At 40.1% G+C, this 15198-nt stretch overlaps 1 protein-coding gene across 5 annotated transcripts in view; it reads left to right on the forward strand.

The window, feature by feature from the left end:
- LOC116041155 (kinase suppressor of Ras 1-like) overlaps positions 1-15198 on the forward strand; it is a 78561-nt gene that overhangs the window by 41182 nt on the left and 22181 nt on the right. For all 5 annotated transcript variants that reach the window (XM_031287038.2, XM_031287036.2, XM_031287037.2 and 2 more), the window contains one exon: positions 6730-6877. In XM_031287038.2, coding sequence (XP_031142898.1) covers positions 6730-6877 — 148 coding nt within the window. The remainder of the gene's footprint in view (positions 1-6729; positions 6878-15198) is intronic.

Consider the following 15198-nt stretch of genomic DNA (forward strand, 5'->3'; position numbering starts at 1 on the left):
AAGTCACATGCTTTTTCCAAGTTTTTTGGGAGTATAACAATATGTTGCTTCTTGTGAATTATGACTGACAAGAGTAATGATTCACACAGCCGCTACAGGTCCTTGTCAGATTAACATTAACATAGGGTGACAATTGGTGCTTTCACAAAATATCTTCCACATTTAGATTTTAGATAAATAACCATCATAATGTGGATATAATGACTAAGTGGTTAAAGACAAATAATAGAACAGCTAGAACATACTTACCATGTAACGATATTACAATTCTTCAAAATCTAAGACAATATCTAGTCTCATATCACGATATCGATATAATATTGAAATATTGCCCAGCCCTATATATATAATAATAATAATAATAATAATAATATAATCAAGGCATGTATAGATTTACACTATTTTTATTGAAATGTAGCTACTTGCTTGGACTACTTGATATGAGAAAAATGTGCTATACCTGATAACGTTGTTGAATATCACGATAACGATATAATTTGCGATAAATAAACAGATGTTATCTTGAGTGTCTTTCGCGGTATGTCGCAGCCTTTCGGGATGGGTTTATTGTGCCAGTTGATATTGGGATGACGATAAAAAAACGATATGCCCTACTACGTGCTATAGGCAGAGAGGCCAAAACGATGAAATGAATGCACATAACATTTTAAAGTGGCGATCTGAATAGAAAAAGGCTTTTTTTTTTTCTTTTGCTAGGCGGAGTAAATAAAACAATATAAAAACTACAGTTTTTGCAAACAAACTGGATCATAAAATTATAAAGTGCCCACTTGAATAAAATTAAAAAAATGTTGGTTCTCATAATTTTTTTTCTGTCAAAGACCATTAATTACTGGACAACGGAAACTCAGATGCTGCTGGTAGGACAGTCTTGTCCATGTGGACATGGTAGGGGGATATTTTTCTCCTTAGTCCTTGAGGTATCTGGCCCTGCAGATACTTGCAGATAGTTTCACTTTTGGGGTTACTAGATGCTCCTCCACCTCTAAACAATGGAAGTGGAATGACAGCAGCAGTGTGTGCTGACAGAAACAATGTCCTGGTTATCCTGGAAAATCCACAGACCTCGCTATTAACAGTTTTCATAGGGACTGTTGCTTTGAGAGAGACTAGTTCCAATGAAAATTGTCCACAGTGAGGTCATTGGAAAGTCCAACAATTTAGGGGCGTGAGCTCTGGGAAAATCAAAGCCTCATAATACTCTATAACTACAAACTCAAGACCAAGGGCATTCAGAGTATGTCTGGCTTTCATAAGTGTATTGCAGTTAGAGCAGCCCAGATTCAACATTCGCTGTGTTCTGGTTTCAGAATGATGAAGACAGTTGAGAACAATTATGATGTAGGCTCTACAGGAAATTATTAAGATGGAATAAGGTTTTTGTTTGTAGAAAAATGAAACAATCCTGGCACTAGGTGGTGCAATCGGTCAGTGTGTTAACATGCACTTAATCAGGTTATTTAGAGAAACCAGATAAAGTGTTTACTAGGGGTGGGGGAAAAAATCGATACAGCATAGTATCGCAATATTTTAATATATAATATGGCAATACTATATCGATACACAGACGCCAAGAATCAATCTTTTATTATATAGTTTGTGTGTTGGTCAGTTTGTCTGCTTGACAATCCCATTTTGCAGCAATAAAATTGAAGTGAGATGAACAAACAGAGAAATGTATATTTTTAGATAAAACAGATGTTGACAAAGTTTCCTCTTGGGGAAAAATTTGAAGTTGGAAAAAAGGTAATAAATTGCAATATATCGCTGAATATTGCAATATGTTTAAAATCGCAATAATATCGTATCGTGACATAAGTATCGTGATGATATCGTATCGTGAGGCCTCTGGTGATTCCCACCCCTAGTGTTTACATGTACTGTAGTTAGCTGGTTACTGTACATCTGCATATACATGCAGCAGATCAGTAGAAGCTTCTCAAAGAGAACTTAATAGACTACATAATACAATTGATTTGGCTGCCCCCCCCCAAATCCCTTGAACAATAGACTTTACATCTAGCGCCATCATCAGGCCAACATTTCTGAGGATCACCAAAGTTTTTACAATGAGGGGAGCATGAATGTCTAAACCAAATTCCATGACAATTCATCCAATAGTTGCTGAGACATTAAATTACTAGTTTTAAATGGCATCTGCTTGTGGCGCTAGATAAAACATCAGGGAGTCACCAAAGTATTTAGGAGTCATCTAATGGGGAAGATGAAAATTCCATGAAAGTCTATCCAGTATTGGTCAAGGTATTTCAGTCTGGACAAAAGCATTGCAATGACTGACATCACCATCCATAGAGCCCATCTGCTCAAACCCATCAGCATGCCTTGGCTGGAGAACTGTGGACACATACAGCCAATGTAAATTTTCACTGCCAATATATATATATACCAGAACCGTTGCTTTACTTATCACGAATCGAAGCGAGAAAAGACAAAGGACGAGCCCCCAAATCATGTATAGCCTTGTCTAGGGGTGGCCAAAACATAACATGAACAGGCCTCATCTTCACCAAGTTCCAAGCAGCCACACAGACACAGATAACTGAATATGGTGACGGTTGACTTTATTTACAGCATCAGAGGAGCCAGACATGGAGCCTGGTCTAAGTTCAGGTTGGGCAAAGGCCAAAAAACAAACCAGAACAAATCAAACTAGAAATGCAACAATTACCCTTGCCCTTGACCCAAGAAAACAAGCCACACACACACACACACACACACACACACACACACACACACACACACACACACACACACAGGAGTATCACAATAAGATAGCCTAAGCTAAACATTATGCCCCCATCTTTTCATGTTATGTCTTTTGTCAGCTATTGTGTTTTTTTGTTTTGTGTATTTGTCTGTTTGGTTTAGTCTATTTTACACCATCATGTATTGCCTCATTTATTTTCATGTTAATCACTTGTGTTGCACTATAAGAAAATAAAAAAATAAAATAGAAATGCAACAAATACCTAAATAAACAAGGTAATCCAAATTACACTAATGTCATTACAATTACTGACATGACTTTGGGGGTCTGCAATGGTAGCAACAGTCCTGGCAGTTATATTGTCCCGGCAACAAATCTACATGCAACTACCAGGACAGATCTCTCTGCTGTTGCTCAGCAAGGACCCACTTTCTGTGGAAACATGAGATGGGGAATTCTACACTGAAAAGATGCCCATGTAATCTGTTTAACTCTGAAGCCTCATATTAGTTTCAGCTAAACTTAAAGATTGCATTTTTGCACAGAAGTTAGTTGGGAAAAGCCTCAAATTCAGTCTCAGCATTGTCTCTCTGATTCATCACATGCAAATACTGAGCCTTTGTTTCCCCATCATGTCTATTTCATTTACTATGGACACAATGCAGGAAACAGCCAGTTGCCAGGAGATTAAGCCAATCCCTTTCCCCTATTCTCTTCATCAAAAACACACACACACACACACACACACACACACACACACACACTATGAGCTGAGAAAACACATTCCAGTAAAATAAAGCAGTGTAGGGTAAACCTTGTTTTCACAGTTTGCCAGCAGATTCCAGGAACCACTCTTGCATCAGGTCTGGCATTTTAGAGCAGTTCAGAAAACAAACTGACAGTAGACTGCTTTTTAATTTAACACTTTAGACCCACAGGCATTTATTTCCCCCCCAAATGTCCTTTAAATGCGGTGCCCCATACTTCTTGATACTGACTTGTTTTTATTTCTTTATTGTGTTTGCTAAGGGGCCAATTGTTCCTCTATGACAGCCTGGTTTTTGCTTTTAATTCACACTGAATAAAAAGTAGTCTGTTGACAGGTCCATGTTCCAGAAATCCAGTCAGGTGACCCAACCTTTCACAGAATACATTCCCTTCTCCACTCGCATAATCTCTGTTGAAGCTTGTCCTGCTGCCTACAAAAAAAAGTCTGACATACTGTATACTATAGAGTTAAATCTTTAACTGTGCCCATTTAGACCCAGTGATATACACATTCTTATATGGAATATAACTGGAATATGGATGGAAGCTTGACATTCATCAGAATTAAGATTAGTAACTTTTAGACAGAATGAGGTTTCAATAAGCAAATGCATGTTGTGGTCTACACCACACAGGAGCATGACATGACATGAGCAAGCCTGTGAAGAGAATGCCATGCAGTAAAAAGACTAATCACTTGTAATACTGCTAAATATATCCTGCTAATGTTTCCTTCCTATTCTCTCTTAACTTAAACTTCCTCCAACTCCATTCCTACGCCATTATGATGATGAGGTCACTGTTTTTTCTGGTTTATTTTGGTTTTGGTACCAAATAACCTAGGTATCCATAGTATTCAACAACTACATTAAAGTAAGCTCAAATGACAAGTCAGAGCAAGACTCAATTTCTATCTAAAGTATCACACTTCATCCTTCTTCTAGAACTGTAAAGAATTACTGTTCTCGCGAGACTGGAGGACTGGCTCCTAACAGCTGACCTCACACCACAATTCATACAGGTGTGTGTGTGTGTGTGTGTGTGTGTGTGTGTTACATTCTTCACTTACATCAACATGACCATCTACAAGTATAAATTAATACTTTTGTTTAGCTGGCATGCACCAAAGGGCTGAGTAGTGTCTAGTAGGCCCACATGGATGTACAGACAATATTTGCATAGCATACAGAGGCAAGAGAAAACTTAAGTGGAAGCAAGCAAATGCAACATATGATTTAATGTAATATAAACTAACCAGTGTGAACATACAAAGCTCTCATACAGTGATGCTAACTGAGGTAGGTCAAATGCCTTGTATGTAAACATGTACTGAAGGCTCTCAAGTTGAACACACTGGCATGTCTGACAGACATTTTCAGAAAAAACTGAACTTGAAGATAGAATAGGTTAGCAGAATAGTAGGTCTGGTAATGCCAGTGCTCTCCACAGTTCTGTGTCAGCGCTGCAGTATGGCCTGGCTACACCACCTATCTATATTGGGAATGGGAAAAAAAAACGCTCAGTTTCGTTTGTATAAACCAATCACAACTGTCCTGGTGCTAAATCCTGACAGTGGAGATAGCGAGAGGGTGGGAGGGCCATCCGCTGCATGGGAGACACGGCGGATGTCAGGCCAGCAATGTACATCTGTTGAGCCAGACTAGTAGAAGAGTACTCTGGATCAACGGAAGTACATTTCCAGGATAAAGCCTGACATCCAGGCTTTGCCCCTCACCTTCCTCTCTCTGTGTGTTGCCGTTCTCAAAATCCCTTTGCTTCGGGAAACAACAACAAAACTTTGAGCTAGCAAACCACACGCTGAAAATGGCAAGAACATTTGGATGGTGCAACAAGGTAGGCCTGCTTGTTTTTTTTTTCGGGGAATGCTTGTAAAGCATTTACTCTCTAACTGGGACGTTTTGGGACCGATTGGTGGGATTATAGAGACTATTTTGTAGCGCCACCGTCGCTGCGTCCGGAGTTTAGCAAAGCCCAAGACGATTGTGATTGGTTAAAGAAATGCAAACAACCCAGAGCGTTTTGGTTGTGTAGACCTACCTTACTCTGGGACTGAGAGTTCCAAGTACTAATGGACCCTGTGCACCCTGGTTTGCCACAGACAGGATATATTCTCTGCATGGTTGTTTGGTTTTACACTCTATTCAAGTGTGCTACATATTGACTAAACGTCATGGATATAGACTACTATACACCCAACTGCTCTACTTCTTCTATCATTCCTCTCCTGGAACGCTAAACACTTTACACTCTTGTATATCTGTAGACATTTAAATTTAAAGGGGTTGACAAAATAACCAAAACGTCTTATGCTACATGGTATCTCCTTTTGAGATGCTCCTTGTGCTTTGTTGTTGTTGAAACTGTCAGAGGTCCTGATTCCACTCAATGATGATTGTTGAGGCTGTAATTGTAAAGCAGACATGCATGTCTTTATGTCTTGGCAGGCAAGTCTACCTGTAGGATACTTTTCCTATGAGTGGAAAATGTCCTCATGGTTAAGACTCTTTGCCACATCTTATAATTTCTCACTGTCCGTGAATGATGCATCAGGCGTAGCCATAATTTCCGAAGTGAGAGGGACAGATTGTTCAGGGGGAGGATTTTTTATTGAAAGATCCTCTCCCATTTGTCTCACCAAATCGCAGATTCCAAGTAGCCTACGTCTCATTTATGATTGATAGAAACACTGACATTTCCATAAACCGTTCCACACTGTTTTACTGCTGCGTCTTGCAAATTTTGGCCCTTATAGCCCAAATTTGGTGGCCTCTGGCGCATTCTAATGCCACTATTCCATCATATACACTATTGCATATTGTAATGAGTTTTCTTCCCTATATTTTTAGTATATATTTTTAGTATATATTATTTAATTATTGCCTATTTCTATATGAGTCTATCATTCAACTGACATAACCTGAGTAACATGCACATCGCGTCGCACGCCTGTTGTAAGTGCGGGGGACAGAGGACACCATCAAGAAAAGTGCGGGGGACATGACTACGCCCTAGAGATTCAGCAGATCAGAAAATGCATCATTAAGCTGATTGCAGGGACAGCTACAGATGGGACAAAGAAGAGAAACATACAGGAACCCAGACAAACACTCATAGTAACGTTCTGTATATGCTGCTGATTATTCTAACAGATTTTCTGTCAGTAACAGAGACATCCTCCTTGTCCCCTGCAGGCTGCAGCAGGGAAGCTCTCAGTGGACAGGTTGCTGCAGAACTCCAGCTCTGAGTTGCAGGACATGATGAGACGCCTGGGCTCCAATTCAGAAGACCGCTCTCGCCTCACTGCCGCCCTCTCCTGTCTGAAGAGTGCAAATGACACAGGTCAGGGTTTCTACAAGTTTCACCATGTCAAATTTAAGACTTTTTAAGACATTTTAAGACCATTATGAATGAAATGTAAGACCTATACCACAACAACCAAAAAAAAAGTCAAAGATGTCAAAGTCCGGAAACATTGTCTGAAACAATTCCCCGATTTGCTCTCTGGCATTATAGGACTGGTGTCTAGATTGGCTGCAATATAAGTTGCGTGTTGGTCTCATTTGTAGTCGTAATACAGCAAATTATATTTGGACTAGTGACAGAAAGAACTACAACACCACAGAATAAATAAAAACAACATTCTAAAGCACTGCGCGAGCATTTCAGTGAGCATTAGAGGTAGCGTTACATTGACGTAGGAAAATGAAGACCTGTTTAAAATGATTTAAGACCTAGAACACAATACTTCATACTTCTACTTTAAGACTTTTTAAGGCCTAAAATGTTTATTTTGAAATTTTAGACTTTTTTGACTTTTTAAGACTCCGCAGAAACACCTGACAGGTGAACCAGGAACCTGGCTGCCGTGCATGTTGTGAAGGCGTCATTCATAGGAACTGCATAAAATGCATTACATAAATAGAAATGCGGTCCGCGTACAGTAAAGGTCTTATTTGATAGAATTCTATGCATTGTCCTGTTATTTCTAACAATTTGATAAACAAAAATACATAGTATGCTTGAGTAAATGAAACCCCAATTAAAAAAAGAATAATATTTAAACACTGCCATAAAAATCACTGGGAGAGACTCTGTACAGTAAAACTGAGATTAGCACTCATATTCAAGTTTATGTTCTGCTTGTTTAACGGTTGTTTGATGAATTGCTTTTAACCACATTCGGAGAGGATTTGAATAGTTATTTTTATTGTCAATTCTTATCATTTTGGTGCTGGTGAGTCTAGCTAAAACCTCTTTTTGGGGGGTGCCAAAAATTCTTCTATGCAGGAAAAACCCTGTTACAGCCATCTTGGTTTAATATTTTACATATACCGTGTTTTGTGGTTGCTTTTGACACTTGATTTATTTAGACCCAGTATAGCAGCTACCAGAACCCCAGGTTCACTGTGTGCCATTTATGTTATATTTGATATGGTATTATGCAATTGGGCATTGTGCAATACAGAAGTTATTTACCACAGAATGAGTTAACAGGAAATGTGCAATCATTATCAAAGTTAAGTGCAATATGAGGGGAAGGATGTGTTGTGGGTTATCTTCTGTTCTTCTGTGATTGTGAGGAAAGGTAGGGGGGGGGTATTGTGTGAGGTATATTAGATGGTCATTGAAGCATTGGATGACATAATGTATGATTATGTTTCTATGTAGGTTAACTGTATATTTATTGTGTGTTTATGCGTAATGTGTCGCCATTTTGTTTCTCTTGAATGCCCAAGATGAATTTCTCCTATAGGAGACAATAAAAGCTTATCTTATCTTATAGTATGTTTTTAGAAGTTTGAGTAACTGAAAATCATTAAGTAATTGCCACCACTAAGTAATACTAAAGTCAACTGAAGTGCGTCCTGCATTGTTTGTTTGGTTTTTAAAATCTGATGACACTACTCCTCAGCTGTTTTTCCAAACCTCAAAAGCTGGATTGCACAGAACATTTTGCTATGAAACGAGTCAAGATCTGTAGTTATTTTATTTGGGCTACCCTGCTGGACAGCTCCTCTCCAACACAATCAGCCACAACTGGATCCTTGCTTTATCGTCTGGTAGTAGTTAATGGAAGTTGCACAATGTGTATCTTGTCGTTTTATTTCATGCTATTCCAAAACTTGCATCTCCTATCTCGTTTGCAACTCCTATCTCCATCCATTCTAACGATGTTTTTATCCCGTCTTTGGTTTTATCCTAATGTTCTCTTCCCTCTTTTATTCTTTTATTCTGTGATATACTTTCAAATTCTTGCGTTTGTATTTTTGTTTATTTTACTGTTAAGCACTTTGTAACTCATTTAGAGAAGTGTTATATAAATGCAGTTGTAATACTATTAATATATAATAATTTTATGTAGTACTAGTACAATGACTCTTTAGTGTTCTATGCACATTATACTATAGCGTTTACTACTCTTGAACTTGACTACTAGAAGGTTTTTACCAAACTGTTGTAGTAAAAGGTAGCTGAATTAAATTCAGATGGGGTTATAGTATATTTGAATTATACATTCATACAGGTTTAACGCGGGGTTTGAAAAAGTCTAAAATTTCAAAATCTAAATTTTAGGCCTCAAAAAGTCTTAAAGGTGCACTATGAGTTCCTGCATGGTCACTTCTGTTGACGTTCCAAGTAAATTCAAAACAAAATTTTCCGTAACTGTCATGACTAACTGACACTGTCACTAACCCCCACCCCCTCCCCCAACCATCTTGTCGGTGATTGGCTGGAGTGGTTTGTTGTATTTTGGTGCCTATCCTGTGCCCCCAATTTGACGTTTACGACCCCTGTGTTGTCCAGTGTTAATTTTGACAGCAAATTCTGATTTAGTCTTAGTCTTAGTCTTTTGAATAACACACCATTTAGTTTTAGTCTTATTTTAGTCATCTGAAATCTTTTAGTCTTAGTCTAGTTTTAGTAGACCAAATATTAGCAGATTTTAGTCAACTAAATCTACAGTGGATTTAGTTGACTAAATGTTTCTCCAGAATTTTTGGTCATTGGAAGTATCCATCAGTCTGTTATGGAATGGTATTAAGGTTTGAATATGCAATACAGACACAGATTTAACGGTTCGTCCTAGACCTAGCTCTGACATTTCTGTTGTTCATGAGACATGTCATTGCCCTCAGACCGGGTGCACTGCAAAACGTTAGCGTGTTGCTAACGAGCGAAGTCAACTGAAATCAGCCAAAGCTGTGTAACTAAGACTGTGCAACTAAACACAACTAAGTATAATGTAAGCAACCTTACTGTTGTGAAAACGTCCTCGAAACTGTGCAAAGTTCTGCAAACTCGTCCTCCTGTGTAACTACTGCTGCGTTTGTTTAGCTGTTGCGCCTGCATATGCCGCAGCTTTTTAAAATGGCTCTGCTGCTTCCACATAAATCAACCTACCCTCAAAGATTCGCTCTGATTGGATTTCTTCCCAACTTGTTCCACAAAAAAGAGTGGTTCTGATTGGATCTCTTCTCCATTCATCCCTCCCTAACATTTTCGTCTCATTTTTATTTGTTGACTAAAGTGTCTGTTTTATTTCGTCATCATATCTGACTTTTTATTCAGTTTTCGTCCGTGAAAAAGGTTCGTTGACGAATATTTTTCGTCATAGTCTTCGTCAACGAAATTAACACTGGTGTTGTCTCCAGAGACCGGGCTTTTTCACAGTGTATGCAGGAACTCATAGTGCACCTTTAAATCAGCTGAAGTATTGTGTTCTAGGTCTTAAATTATTTTAAACAGGTCTTAATTATCCTACGTCCATGCAACCTTTAATGCTCTTTTTTTATTTATTCTGTGGTGTTGTAGTTCTTTCTTTCGCTAGTCCAGATATAATTTTGCTGTATTATGACTACAAATGAGACCAACATGCAACTTATAGTGCAGCCAATCAGCTTTTGTGTTATTGGTGCGAGTCTCTTTCGAATTGTACCACAGACATAAAACCGATTTTGTTCTTCAGGTTTGGGGAAGTTGGCTTGAAAAACTGAATTTAGGGCTAAGTTCATGTTCAATTCAATTCAATTCAATTCAATTCAATTCAATTCAATTCAATTTTATTTATAGTATCAAATCATAACAAGAGATATCTCGAGACACTTTACAGATAGAGTAGGTCTAGACCAAACTCTGTACTTTACGAAGCCCCAACTATTACAGTGGTTGCCTCAAGAGCAAGCATTAGCAGTAGCTATTGCGACAGTGGCAAGGAAAAACTCCCTTTTTTTTGTTAGGAAGAAACCTCGGACAGACCCAGACTCTTGGTAGGCGGTGTCTGACGGCACCAGTTGGGGGAGTGGTGAATGGTGGCAATAATAGTCATAATAAAGATAGTGAAGCAGTGATCACAATGGTAGTCATAGTAGTTCATGTCATAGTAGGGCACAGTAGGGCGTTACGGGGTGTAGTGTGGCACAGCAGCCTGGGTGGACGCGGTTGGACGCGGCAGGACGCAGTCGGACACTGCGGGGAAACGCAGAGCGTAGCAGGGTGTAGTAAGTCCATAGCGTCAGCTGCACCCAGGACCCCGGTGTAGGTGCCACCCAATTCCAAGGCGATGTTCTGGGTGAAGAAGAAGCAAAGGGACTCCGGGGAGAAAACTCCCCAGAGCTAGGTTAGTAACAGGCATTTCTGGGACTAAGATGCACACAAAAGGAGACAAGTGAAAAGAGAGAAGAGGGAGCGGCTCATTGTGTCCTTGGAAGGAGCTTCCCACAGCAGTCTAGAGTTATAATAGCATAACTAAGAGAGGCAGGCTAAAGAGAGGGGCCCTGGACCGGGCTCGTACTCTCCCCTGCCGGAACGGGCTTGTACTTCCTGCCTCCCTCTACTCTACTCTACTATGCTGCAACTCCTCACTCCCTAACTATAAGCTTTATCAAAGATGATGGTTTTCAGTTTATTCTTAAATGTGGCGACGGTGTCAGCCCCCCGAACCCAAGTTGGGAGCTGGTTCCACAGGAGAGGAGCCTGGTAGCTGAAGGCTCTGGCTCCGATTCTACTTTTAGAGACTCTAGGAACCACAAGTAGCTCTGAGTTCTGGGAGCGCAGTGCTCTAGTGGGACAATAAGGTACTAAAAGCTCTTCTATGTATGATGGTGCTTGACCATTTAGTGCTTTGTAGGTCAGGAGAAGGATTTTAAATTCAATCCTGGATTTTACAGGAAGCCAATGCAGAGAAGCTAATACAGGAGAAATGTGATCTCTTTTGTTAGTTCTTGTCAGAACACGTGCTGCAGCATTCTGGATCAGCTGGAGGGTCTTGAGGGACTTATTTGAGCAGCCTGATAGTAAAGAATTACAGTAGTCCAACCGGGAAGTTACGAATGCATGGACTAGTTTTTCAGCATCGTTTTGAGACAGGATGTTCCTGATTTTGGCAATGTTACGAAGATGGAAAAAGGCTGTTCTTGAGGTTTGTTTTAAGTGGGCGTTAAAGGATAGATCCTGGTCAAAAATGACTCCTAGATTTCTGACAGTAGTGCTGGAGGCCAGGGCAATACCATCTAGGGTAGCTATATATTTAGATAATGAAGTTCGGTGGTGCTTGGGTCCCAGCACAATAACTTCCGTTTTGTTTGAGTTCAACATCAGAAAATTGTGGGTCATCCAGGATTTTATATCTTTAATGCACGCTTGAAGTTTAGCTAACTGACCGCTTTCGTCTGGCTTGATTGACAGATATAATTGGGTGTCGTCTGCGTAACAGTGAAAGTTAATTGAGTGTTTCCTAATAATATTGCCTAGAGGAAGCATATATAAAGAGAATAGAATTGGTCCAAGCACTGAGCCTTGAGGAACGCCATGGCTAACTTTAGCGTATTTGGATGGTTTATCGTTAATATTAACAAATTGGGATCGCTCAGAAAAATAGGACTTAAACCAGCTTAGTGCGATTCCTTTAATGCCAACTAAATGTTCCAGTCTCTGTAAGAGGATGGTATGGTCAATAGTGTCGAATGCAGCACTAAGATCTAATAAGACAAGTACGGAGACAAGTCCTTTGTCAGCAGCAGTTAGAAGGTCGTTAGTGATTTTCACCAGTGCCGTCTCTGTGCTATGATGCATTCTAAATCCTGACTGAAAGTCTTCAAATAGACTATTTCTATGCAGAAAGTCACACAATTGATTAGCGACTACCTTCTCAAGGATTTTGGAGAGAAACGGGAGGTTAGATATAGGTCTATAGTTGGCTAAGACCTCAGGGTCGAGGGTGGGTTTTTTCAGAATAGGTTTTATCACAGCTACTTTAAAAGGCTGCGGTACGTGACCCGTTAATAAGGACATATTGATCGTATCTAGTAATGTGGTGTTGACCACGGGTAGTGCTTCTTTAAGTAGCTTCGTTGGAATGGGGTCTAAGAGACAGGTAGTTGGCTTAGCTGAAGAGACCCTTAACAATAATTGTTGGAGGTCTAAAGGATAAAAGCCGTCTAAATAAGTATCAGGTCTTATCGTTCTCTCTAGCCCTCCTGCGCCCAATGGTGAGTCGTTGGAAGCTGTGGGCAGAAGGTGATGAATTTTTTTCTCTAATTGTTATAATTTTATCATTAACAAAGGTCATGAAGTCATCACTGCTCAGAGCTATAGGAATAGATGGCTCAATAGAGCTGTGACTATCTGTCAGCCTGGCTACAGTGCTGAAAAGAAACCTTGGGTTGTTCTTATTTTCTTCTATTAGTGTTGAGTAATAGTCTGATCTGGCATTTCTGAGGGCCCTCCTATAATTTTTTAGACTATCTTGCCAATCCACACGAGGTTCTTCCAGTTTGGTGGAACGCCATTTACTTTCAAGTTTTCGTGAGATTTGTTTTAATTTGCGAGTTTGGGAGTTATACCAAGGTGCTAGTTTCCTTTCCTTCATCATCTTCTTTTTGAGAGGAGCAACCGAGTCTAAAGTAGTCCGTAGGCAGGCCGTAGCAGCGTCTACAAAGTTATCAAGTTGGGAGGGACTAGAGTTAACATAACAGTCCTCTGTTATATTAAGGCATGACATTGAGTTAAGTGCTGTTGGAATAGCTTCCTTAAATTTAGCTATAGCACTGTCAGATAAGCATCTAGTGTAGAAACTTTTATTTAATTTCGTATAGTCTGGTAGTAGGAATTCGAAAGTTATTAAAAAATGGTCTGATAATAAAGGATTCTGTGGAAATACTATTAAATCGTCAATTTTGATGCCATATTCTAGCACAAGGTCGAGGGTGTGGTTAAAACAGTGCGTGGCCTTATGCACCCTCTGACTGAAACCAATAGAATCTAGCAGTGAATTGAAAGCAGTACTAAGGCTATTGCTCTCAATGTCCACATGGATATTAAAATCACCTACAATAAGTACTTTGTCTGATTGAAGGACTACGCATGATAAAAACTCTGAGAATTCAGATAAAAACTCAGAATATGGACCTGGTGCTCGGTAAACAACAACGAATATAATTGGCTGTACTGTTTTCCATGTTGGGTGTTGAAGATTAAGAACAAGGCTTTCAAACGAGTTATAATTTAGTTTAGGTTTAGGATTAATTAACAGGCTCGAGTCAAATATGGCTGCAACTCCCCCTCCTCGGCCTGAGCCTCGTGGAATTTGGGTATTATTATGACTGGGAGGAGTGGCTTCGTTTAAACTAACATATTCGTCATGGCCCAGCCAGGTTTCGGTGAGGCAGAATAAATCAATGTGGTTATCTGATATCAATTCGTTTACCAATAATGCTTTCGATGACAGAGATCTAATATGTAATAGTCCACATTTGATTTTCCTATTCTGTTCTATCGTTGCAGTGGTTGTTTTAATTCCAATTAGGTTGTTTAGTATAGCACCTCTTTTGTTAGCGTTTGGTTTAAACGGTCTCAGTCGGGGGACAGACACGGTGGTTATGGGATTATGGATGGGTGATTGCTCTGAAGGGAGCACAGAGGGGCGTGTAGCGCTGTATCTCTGATTATTGACTTTGGGAGAGTGTGTCTGGTCAGTGTGCTTGTGGGAGTGTTTACGGGATGTAAACAGTCAATCAGAGGTCTGGGTATGCAGGGCGTGGTGCAAATTTCCACGTAGCATCTGGCTTCCGCGTGTATTGGGATGAATCCCATCCCTGCTGAACAGGGAGCCACGTTCCCAAAACAGATTGAAGTTGTCAATAAAACCTATCCTGTGAATGCTGCATGTGAGCTGGAGCCAGGTGTTAAGGGAGAGTAGTCTGCTAAAGAGGCCTGATCCGCGACCTAGAGATGGAAGTGGGCCCGAAATAAAAACCGACTTCCCAGTGCTTTTTAAAGCCTCAATGAGAGTGGTAAAGTCTCGCCTTGTGCGCTCACACTCCTGAATCCGAGTGGACATGTCGTTATGTCCACAATGGACCACGATGCGTTTGATAGAGGTCGGAAATGAGGGTATCAGGTCCATAACTTTAGCCAGGATGTCTGCAACTTTGGCTCCGGGAAAACAGTGTGTGACAGCATTATGAAACCGTAGGTCTCTAGTGATGGAGTCCCCAATAATTACTGTGGTTAGGGGGAAGAGCGGACGAGGAGTGGGGGGGTGTGGGTAGCCGGTGACGGGAGCAAAACAGTCAGTGTCGGTTTCAGATGGGCAGGGAAAAGAAGAGGAAGAATGCTTACCGTTCGGTTGTGGAGATTGTTTTTGAGGAACGTTGTCATTT

The sequence above is a fragment of the Sander lucioperca genome, chromosome 5 (assembly GCF_008315115.2).
Source record: "Sander lucioperca isolate FBNREF2018 chromosome 5, SLUC_FBN_1.2, whole genome shotgun sequence".
Classification (NCBI taxonomy): Eukaryota; Metazoa; Chordata; class Actinopteri; order Perciformes; family Percidae; genus Sander; species Sander lucioperca.